Raw genomic sequence first — 10,936 nt, forward strand, 5'->3', positions numbered from 1 at the left:
TGATTATTTAAACAAACATAAACGTTGCGTTTTCTTAATTTCATCTGAGAGTAATATTTTTTTTTATAATTACGTTTTGCATTGTTTTGTTTCTTGCTTCTGTTTTTTCCACGTCGTTATTAGGTTATCATATTGAAGGGACACCACTGTTACTTGCATGCTTTACATAATGCTTCTAGTGTACGAGGGCTATGGTTTCCCAGAGCCCCTCTCAACAGTTTTGTTACACAAAAATCCATAAGTGTAGTATCTGACGACTTGACAGACGTGTGTTTTTATGGAAAAGGACGAGTAATTGCTTATTTCTTTAAATGTTTAAGATATACGACGGTTGAACGGATATCGTGTAAACAAACTGTGCACACGTGACTTGTGTCGTTTTTCCAGGTGGGAATCCTTCTTCATTATGTTGCTTATTGTTGCTTGGGGCACTTTTGCCTCTGCTCTTTTTGTTCTTGGATTCTTACTCGTTACAAGATGTTACACTTTGCTTACCATGGCTGGGGCACGACTTGTGCATGTCTCTTTATGCATGGTGCTGGTGCCCCAAGCTGATCCATATTCTTTTGTTTTCCAATGCTATTAAGTACATGTTTTGGAAAATCTAAATCTTCGAGCTGAACAAATTTTTATGATCTGACTATATGAATATTTTTTGCTTTGTAAAGGATTATCAAAATATTGTTCTGAGACGTTCTTTTCCACCACGACTTTACATCTGATGTGATTGTCACGTGACTTGCTGACTTTCATATTGAAAACGTTTAGATATAACGTACTCAAACCTCTGTACGTATATATAGAAACTATTTTAATGCAAAGGTTCCCAAACGATGGTTCAACGCTTTCTAATCGTTATAGGATTTAGTTTTCTTCTGTATTGTTTTACAGCACGGAATACGTCTAATCAGTTTGTTATTAGTAATAGCTTCAATGACTTATAAGTTACTTTTTAATTCTGGGCTACATTGTATTCTTACTATTGGTCAGAATTTATTTTTACTTAAGTCGAAGGACATGAAAGTTCATAATGTTATTTCACATAGAATACAAATTGCAACTTTTTTGTTGAAAGGATTAAGAAATTATGCGAAGTGGAATATCATGTTCGTTCTTATTTATATCGAGTTTCATCAGTTTCTATAATTTGTGTGTAAGTGTCGTCCCCGAATATACATATTTATATAGTTTTTTATCAGTTTCTATAATTTATGTGTAAGTGTCGTCCCCGAGTATACATATTTATATCGTGTTTCATCAGTTTCTATAATTTGTGTATAAGTGTCGTCCCTGAGTATCCATATTTCTATCGTGTTTCATCAGTTTCTATAATTTGTGTGTAAGTGTCGGCCTTGAGTATATGTATTTATATCGTGTTTCATCAGTTTCTATAGTTTGTGTGTAAGTGTCGGCCCTGAGTATACATATTTATATCGTGTTTCATCAGTTTCTATAATTTGTGTGTAAGTGTCGGTCCCTGAGTATACATATTTCTATCGTGTTTCATCAGTTTCTATATTTGTGTGTAAGTGTCGTCCCTGAGTATACATATTTCTATCGTGTTTCATCAGTTTCTATACTTTAACTGTAAGTGTCGTCCCTGAGTATACATATTTCTGTCGTGTTTCATCAGTTTCTATAATTTGTGTGTAAGTATCGTCCCCGAGTATACATATTTATATACTGAACCCAAAGCTCTCGCAGAGAAAACATCAGTCAAATTCTATTTTATTTACAAAACTAAGCTTCGAGAGTATTATACAAGAGTGTATGTACATATTTTTATGTTTAGTAAAACCGTTACAAAAACAAAGAACCTGGTAAGATTTCTGTAAATATAACAAAACACATGTTCATGTATAAATTGCATGGGCTAATTTCACAAAATTCTATACAGATATATATATACATAAGTGACATAAAATACCCTTCCTGGAGTCTGACGACCACATACATTCAATATACACACGGATATTTACAAATATTTCACACTAAGTCAAAGCCAGTGACTATTTAGTTATTTGAGTTAATCTAAACAAACATTTATGCTGGCATTTACTTAGTTTGGTAAATCATAGTGAATATTTTTTTTTTTTATCAGTGATAGCCTCCTCCATAACCCCCACTGTGCTTACTATACCCAAGCACAGTAAATACCGGCACTTTAACCCCATAACTTCCATATCCACCCCCATAACTATTGTGGGTTTTAACAGAAGTATGAGTGGGGTAATGACAGAGAATTCCATATAATCCGCCATAACCATAGCCTCCACCTCCGTAACCGCCGCCACCATAACCACCTCCGTATCCTCCACCACCCTTACCACCTCCGTAACCTCCAACGCTCTTCCCATATCCTCCACCACTCTTACCACCTCCATAACCACCATATCCTCTACCACCGCCGTGTCCACCACCGTAACCTCCATAGCTTCCACCACCATAACCACCATATGCTTTACCCCCGCCGTGTCCACCACCATAACCTCCATAGCTTCCACCGCCATAACCACCATATCCTATACCACCGCCGTGTCCACCACCATAACCTCCATAGCTTCCACCGCCATAACCACCATATCCTATACCACCGCCGTGTCCACCACCATAACCTCCATGTCCTCCACCACCATAACCACCATATCCTCCACCACCACCGTGTCTGCCACCATAACCTCCATATCCGCTACCGCCATGTCCACCCCCGTATCCACCACCATAACCTCCATATCCGCCGCCACCTTTTCCACCTCCGTAGCCACCAACGTGGCCTCCGTATCCGCCACCACCATGTCCACCACTTTTACTGCCATATCCCTTTCCTGACGCTAGATAAACTGCCGCTAGGAGGAGAAGCAGCCTTATAGCAATTCTCTGTAAAATAAATAAATATATATATATATGTGTTTGTGTGTGTGTACACTTTGTCATCTAATGTGTTTTGTAATTGTATCTTCATACATAAAACAAATCATTTGTAATAAGGATCGAGCATGATCTAATGCCAAATAATGATTAGCATACTCAGATATACATCAGAGAGTCTAGGGTTCGACTCACGATATACTAATGAATACGATCCGCACTTTCAGCTTTAGAGACCTTATAACTGTGACACTAAATCCTGTTATTCGTTTAATGACAATAGATATATATTGTAAATGTTCATGACTGTATTTGAGGGTTTTCTGATTTCACCGTTTAGCCCAAGCATGTGGTGAGTTCTGAACTGAAAATATGAATACTATTTGTGTTAATACATATAATTTTAAAAGCGGTTTACTTTAGAATATTTTATTAAACTTTGTTGTTGTTGTTTTTTTTTTTTTGGTTTTGTTTTAGTTTTAGAAATTTAGGCGATAGAAAAATTGTATGGACTGTGTGTAAATGTTTATAGATGCTCGAAGTCTTTTTAGGGCTCATAAATCCATAAATCTTAAAAACATAAGTAACAAAACAGCTTATACAAGCTACAGGACCACAAAGTTGATAACTAAAAAAGACAGCCATGAAAAGAATATACCAAAATACTGTAAACAGCTAAAAAGCAAATAAATATTTATTGTATTGTTGCAAAATCTAAAGTCGTGTTTATTACGCACGCGATGATAATAGTAAACACTGTAAAATTACTCCATGCCTTCCAAGTTGATCCATATTAAGAGCTTTTAAAAACTAAGTTATAGAAAGTAAGTTATTCATTAATCTGATAATTTGTAGAGAAAAGCTTGTTTGTCACATTGGGCTATCACCTGCTGTGGCCACTGAAAAGAATTGAACCCCGAATTGTAGCGTTGTAAGCCCATAGACTTACTGCTGTACCACCGAGGGACTGTAAATAAAAGAACCTGCGTCGGTGCACATTATATTTATTTGTATTCCACACTACTGAACTTTGAGTCACTTATAGTGTAGCGTCTTTTATATATTTCCAAAATTGACTGTAATAATCACAAAAACGTTGCATGTTGTATGTTTAAGACTGAGTGCTGTCCTTCACTAGATAACAACAGCATTTTGCAACAAGTTAACGTTCTAATGCAATAGTTTTGCTTGATAAGATCTTTCTCTCCCATTTATACGTTCTAATACAATAGTTTTGCTTGATAAGACGTTTCTCTCCCATTTACACGTTCTAATACAATAGTTTTGCTTGATAAGACGTTTCTCTCCCATTTAATACCGTTCTAATACAATAGTTTTGCTTGATAAGACGTTTCTCTCCAATTTACACGTTCTAATACAATAGTTTTGCTTGATAAGACGTTTCTCTCCAATTCATTGCCAGTTTAGCGTAAAGATATTTGTTTATTGTAAAACCATTGCTGTTTAAAACAAGAGAAGCACAAATAAAACGAAAGGTCAAACTATAGTGAAAACAGAAAACGTGCTCTGAGAATTTAAATTATAAAACGGCACTATTGCATCATACATTGTTTTACTAAGAATTATTACCTTCCCAAAACTGATTGGAGACAGTAAACGATGGAACTTTAAGGACTGGAACACCCACATCTACTCCTAATTTTGATTTGAAATCAATATCACTTATAAGTTTTGCGAACAATACGAAATCTGATAAATGGCGTATCCCCACTTCTATGGCAAATTGCATGTATTGATACTATTCCAGTATATATTAATCTTAATTAAAAATCATTATCATTTGTGAGGCTTACGAATAACTACGAAACCTGGCACAAAGTGTATCATCCCCTTACGGCCGAAAAAACACGCGCTCCACACTTCGGGGCTGTAGGTGAGTTATAAGAGTGACGGTCAAATCACACTATTCGATTAAAGTAGCTACATGTTAAGGATGGGTGGTGCTGAATAGATGCTTTCCCGTTAGTCCACTACTTCAAAATTAGGGACGGCTAGTAGCTTAGTGGGAAATTCGAAAACACAAATACGGTGTAACCCCACCTATGTGGCAAATTACATCCGCTGATACCTGTCCAAAAAGGATTTAATATATTTTGTTACTTGTGCCGTGGTTTGTTTTTTATGTCATTTATGTTCGTACAACCACTTCAGATATCTATGACATATTTGTACACTGTAAACAATTATACTCGGTATTTTTCACAAACATAATGTACATTAAAGACACCAGAGTGAACTACTTGGGTCAGTCACATGCTATTTAATATCACCGACATGTCTAAAATCGTATAACTGCTACTTCAGTGGTGCAATTCTTTTCACGCAGGAAAATATATTATCTTCAATTTTTAGGGAAGCTTCAAAAATCGTATTAGTAACTCCAACATTTATGTTCAATTTGTGCTTCAAGTATCTTTTCTAAACCTTCAATTTCTACGCTTCTAAAGGACAAAAACAACTAAAATACTCACCCGTGCTTCCATTCTGTAAAGACAAACCTTAGATCAGGATACGAACACTACTGTGAATCATGGGACTATTCTCGAACACTACTGATAATAATGCACCTGCTCTTCCTTTTTATATGGATGGGAAGATGAACCGTAGCGTAGGGCGTTCTCCTTTAATCCTAAGATTTACACGTCACTAATGAACGAGTAGTCGAACTTTTTAATTTTTTTCAGATTTCTGTGTTTGTGTGTATTTATGGTGTCGATAACCTTCTCATACCAATAACCAAGAGCGGTATACATTGTAATGTTAGTTCTTATCCGTGTGATATTCTGGTCTTCAAAGTAAACCCTACATAACTTGAGGCAAGAATTAGGGTAACATTGTGTGTTTTTAGTTTAACTTTTTTTCATATTTCATTGTTTATGTTTAATTATGACAAGCCACATGTCGATAACCCTCTCGTATCATACTCAAGAGCAGTATACATTGTAATGTTAGATCTTATACTTAAGGCAAGAACTAGGATAGCATTGTTTTTTTTATATTATTTTTATGCACCCAGTGTGTTCTATTTTTGTTATATTGACCACCACGCCTTCGTAGAAATTATGTCAGATTCACCTGCTAAAAATTGAGGTGTGTTTTTGCGTGGCTAAATGAAATAAATCAGTAAGCACAGCACAGTTCGACTGATGTACAATACTAGCTGTTCTAGATATTCGCCACAGCTGCCGTCTCTAGAATTTCGATGTATGTCACGGTCACGCCTGTCTGCGGTTTTTTTTCCTAAATATCTTCTGTTGGGGTTAATACAAGTAGATATGTATCATCACTGTCAGAGCTGGCGGGCATGGGTGAACAACACGCAGATGGAGCGTACAAATTGTAATTATTACATGGTTAGTTGTTTTTGCAGTGGTGTTTAAAGTCTATTCGTGCTAGCACATAGTCAAGGACATCTTTTGGTTTTGTCTAAAATGGTTTCGTTTGAATAACTGAGCCCGAATTGAAAGAAATTGTTTCTAAAATATTGTCCATGTAAGTAGACGATCTAATTAATTCCAAGGTTTCTCTACAGACCACTGAATTTCTAAACGCTTGGATAAATAAAAGAAGAAAAAGTTTCAAGGATTAAATATGAAATATTCAAGATCAGCTAATATAAATATTGAAACAAATACGTACACATTTAAGAGTTAGTTACAAATATACAGTCAGAAATATATATATAAGCCTAAGCCTAAAATAGCAGTTATTTCTGCAAAAGCGTAAATCTCTGTATCAGAAAAATAGCAAAAAAAGAACGCATTATATAACATTCTGAATAGAATTAAAGTTTTTCGTAGTGTTTATATATATATATATTAGTAATAGATTGTTTGTTTTTGTTTGTAATTAAGCACTAAGCTACACAATGGGCTATCTATGCTCTGCCCACCACGGGTATCGAAACCCGGATTCTAGCGTTTTAAGTCCGCAGACATACCGCTGTGCCACTGGGGAGCATTAATAATATAACATAGTTTATAGAACATAGTTCGTATTATATGTTCCACTTCCATTCCTGCTAATGTTTTTCTCAACCAACAGGAAGTGAAATACGCCTTTTGATATTGATATTTAAAAACGAAGTCTATGTCAAATATTTTGGAATATCAATTGACAAAAATATACCTTGTAAAAACTCCAGATAGTTAGATAGCCAGTACCTTCGAAACCTTTGATTAAGCTCAGATATTGTGCTTTTTTAGACATATTGAGACAAATTAAATTATCATACCCAGTATATTTGCGCTATTTCAAAACATCACTTATATTAACAGCGTACTTTTTTGTCTTTGTTTGTTCTAGAGCAAAGCCATGTGTTGGCTGCGGGGAGTCTAATCCCGGATTTTAGCGTTTTAAGTCCATAGACTTACCGCTGTTCTACAGGGGGGACATAACAGCGTATCTGAAATTAAAAGAATATCGACAATATGGCAAAGTACATAAATAAATTCTACTGATTATTCTTCATGCTATGTTTTGTCTTTCTCTCAATTCTATCTTGTAATTCCATTTATGCTAATTTAATCAAATAACAATCTGTTATATGCATAGTTTAATTTTATATTAGCAGAAACCCGTAAAACATTTGCGGTCAAATTAGTATCTTTATTGCAACAATACTTCTTTAAATACAGAATTTCTAGAATGAAACAAAATAATTCTAATCACAAGCACCGAAATCTATAAGTCCACATGTCTTAGCCTAACTTTAGTTAAACCCTTATTAAGTACGGCCTATTTTCAATAAAGAGATAAATTAACTCTGTAACTTGTGTAAATTTTAGTTTAGCGCCGGGCTAAACTTTACCGTTCTTTATTCTATCAATAAATAAACGTATAATGTTATTCTACGACCTAACGTTAAACTATTTCAGAAACTTTGATAAGCTTTAAATATGTTGTTGTACAAAATGTCTACTAAAGTATATTTACATCCGCGTTTTGTTTACATCCGTTGGAATGAAATGCGCACACAATTGCAGTACAAACAGAACCTGAATATTATTACAATAGATTCTTACAACAATGTGTACATAAAACTACTTCGTTAATAATTGCGTCACATAGAATCATAATAATTAAGTTGGAACATTTATTCACAGAAATGTTGCAGTGACTTATTTTGAGAAAACTACCTATATATATTAACAAAGGATGTTAACAATAGGTAGAACTACCTATAATTATGTTAGCATAATGTGCTTCGTTACTCAAGTAAAAGGTGGTAAGTAATCCATGGCTTAACAATATTGTTTCTCAGCTTACTTACGGATTCAATAAAACATTTTATTTTTGAAAATTACTTACTCTATTACTTTTGAGCTAGACAAATGTTTCATCTTTGGTTTGTTTGTTGTTAAACACAAAGCTACACAATGGGCTAGCCGTGTTGTGCCCACTGCGGGTATATTGAAACCCGGTTTTTAGTGTTATAAGCATTCAGACGTACCGTTGAGCTTTGCAGGACCCGTTGTGTGTGTGTGTGTGTGGACTTATGTTTCTAGTAAACTTTATCTTAAGAATAATTATACAAACAGGTGTCTTGGATGTAGTTAATTCTAACTGTCCAAACAAATGTTCTACCACATTCAGCATATAGTATAAGCTGTTTAAATGTCTTTCCAAATTGTTCATACAAGTAAATCTAACTCTACAAACAGATATCCTGCCAACAAATGTCCTTCCACATTGTTATACAAGTAAATCTAAGTCTACAAACAGATATCCTGCCAACAAATGTCCTTCCACATTGTTTATACAAGTAAATCTAAGTCTACAAACAGATATCCTGCCAACAAATGTCCTTCCACATTGTTTATACAAGTAAATCTAAGTCTACAAACAGATATCCTGCCAACAAATGTCCTTCCACATTGTTAGTACAAGTAAATCTAAGTCTACAAACAGATATCCTGCCAACAAATATCCTTCCACATTGTTTATACAAGTAAATCTAAGTCTACAAACAGATATCCTGCCAACAAATGTCCTTCCACATTGTTTATACAAGTAAATCTAACTCTACAAACAGATATCCTGCCAACAAACTGTCCTTCCGCATTGTTTATACAAGTAAATCTAAGTCTAAAAACAGATATCCTGCCAACAAATGTCCTTCCACATTGTTTATACAAGTAAATCTAACTCTACAAACAGATATCCTGCCAACAAATGTCTTGCCACACTGTTCATTTGGTGAAATTTAACTCTACAGACAGATTTACTGTTACATTGTTCATGTGGTAAAATGTAACTTTACAGACGGATGTCCTGCACATTGTTCATGTGATTAAATGTATCTCTATAGGCTGAAGTCCTGCCATATTGTTAATGTGGTTAAATGTAACTCTACAGACAGATGTTCTGCTACATTGTTCATGTTGTTAAATGTAACTCTACCGGATGAAGTCCCGCCACATTGTTCATGTGGTTAAATGTAATTCTACAGACAGATGTTCTGCTACATTGTTCATGTTGTTAAATGTAACTCTACCGGATGAAGTCCCGCCACATTGTTCATGTGGTTAAATGTATCTCTACAGGCTGAAGTCCTGCCATATTGTTCATGTGGTTAAATGTAACTCTACAGACAGATGTTCTGCTACATTGTTTATGTAGGGATAATGAAAAGTCTGATACAATTTTATGTTTGTTCTTCTAAGTTAAGATAAATTGTAAATTTTGTGCCCAAAGGTTTATGTGGTATTTTTCCTTTTCAGGATTTATATATATATATTATTCCTTATTTCGGTCTGGACTCAGTTTTGCAACTTTTTTGTTTTATTTTTAATACGAGAAATAGGAATTTCCAACCCTAGAGGACCCTAGAATTCAGGTATAGTCGTAATTCTCAACTATTGACCAGGGGAACACCAACTAGCAAAACCAACCGTCACAGAAACTTCATCTAGCTCCTTTGAATGGAATAACAGGATTGACTGTTTCTTAGCGCACTTATAGCTAAAAGTGCGTATCGTTCTCAATAGGGTCACGTCTCGAATCAATTTAAACCCAGACACGTGGAGCCTCAGGGTTCTGTGGTGACGTGTGAAACAATCACAATCCATGTGTGAGTGAACCTAGAACTATGTTGTCTAATTAAATTATAAAATCAAATATCTCTTATCATCATACAGAACTGTCGTTTTTAGATTTAACAATAGTGTTAACTACGTTAACAATCCATATTTTGGCTCGCTTTATTTGAATATATAGATCTTTAATAATGTACCATTAAATTGAAATTTGTATATCTAAATTTTGACAGAATTTTTCTATTCGTATTTTTCTAACTCTATCTAAGTCATCTATACGGCTTGTAACTCATGTTTTTTTGTTGTTTTTTTTCATTTAGAACTCATAAGGGCTATCTGCACTAGCCGTCCCTAATTCTCAACTGAAAGAATAAAAGGACATCAGCTAGTTAACAGCACCCACTACCAGCTATAGGGCTACCCTAGTATGACCGAATAGTGGGATTTTACTATTGATCGTATAGCGCATCCATGTTTTCAAACTGCTGAGAGTGTTTCTGCGGTAATGACCGAGTACCCTCCAATTCATAGTCCGGGTACGCTAACCACTAGGTTAAGCCCGGCCCACGTGCTCATTTTTAAGTTTATCTTGTGTTACACGTCATTATAGTACCCTGAGGTTGCACGTATTTGTTCTCCTATCTGCATAACTCTGTGTTTATCAAAGTATTTGATTCACATTTAAAAAAAAGTAGACCTTCAGATTTGGAGAAAGGGGAGAAAATTCGTTGAGAATTTAAATTTTGTAATAAGGATAAAATTCGTAAAGACCTACAGATCGTCGTACACATATGAGTTTAGATTAGAAATTTTACCAAATCTGGAAAAAAAACAATCTACTTATCTTCAATAAACACCAAAAACAATCTACTTATCTTCAATAAACACCAAAAACAATCTACTTATCTTCAATAAACACCAAAAACAATCTACTCATCTTCAATAAACACCAAAAACAATCTACTTATCTTCAATAAACACCAAAAACCATCTACTTATCTTCAATAAAC

At 34.8% G+C, this 10,936-nt stretch overlaps 1 protein-coding gene across 1 annotated transcript; it reads right to left on the reverse strand.

The window, feature by feature from the left end:
* Positions 1-2,097: 2,097 nt before the first annotated feature.
* On the reverse strand, positions 2,098-5,372 carry LOC106463524 (glycine-rich cell wall structural protein 1.8-like). Its single transcript, XM_013923568.1, has 2 exons — positions 5,361-5,372; positions 2,098-2,877 (listed from the first exon to the last, which is right to left on the reverse strand). Exons 1-2 carry the CDS (start codon positions 5,370-5,372, stop codon positions 2,098-2,100), a joined length of 792 nt encoding a protein of 263 aa, XP_013779022.1.
* Between the last annotated feature and the right edge of the window lie 5,564 nt (positions 5,373-10,936).

This window comes from Limulus polyphemus, unplaced genomic scaffold, assembly GCF_000517525.1.
Source record: "Limulus polyphemus unplaced genomic scaffold, Limulus_polyphemus-2.1.2 Scaffold1430, whole genome shotgun sequence".
In the NCBI taxonomy this organism is placed as follows: domain Eukaryota; kingdom Metazoa; phylum Arthropoda; class Merostomata; order Xiphosura; family Limulidae; genus Limulus; species Limulus polyphemus.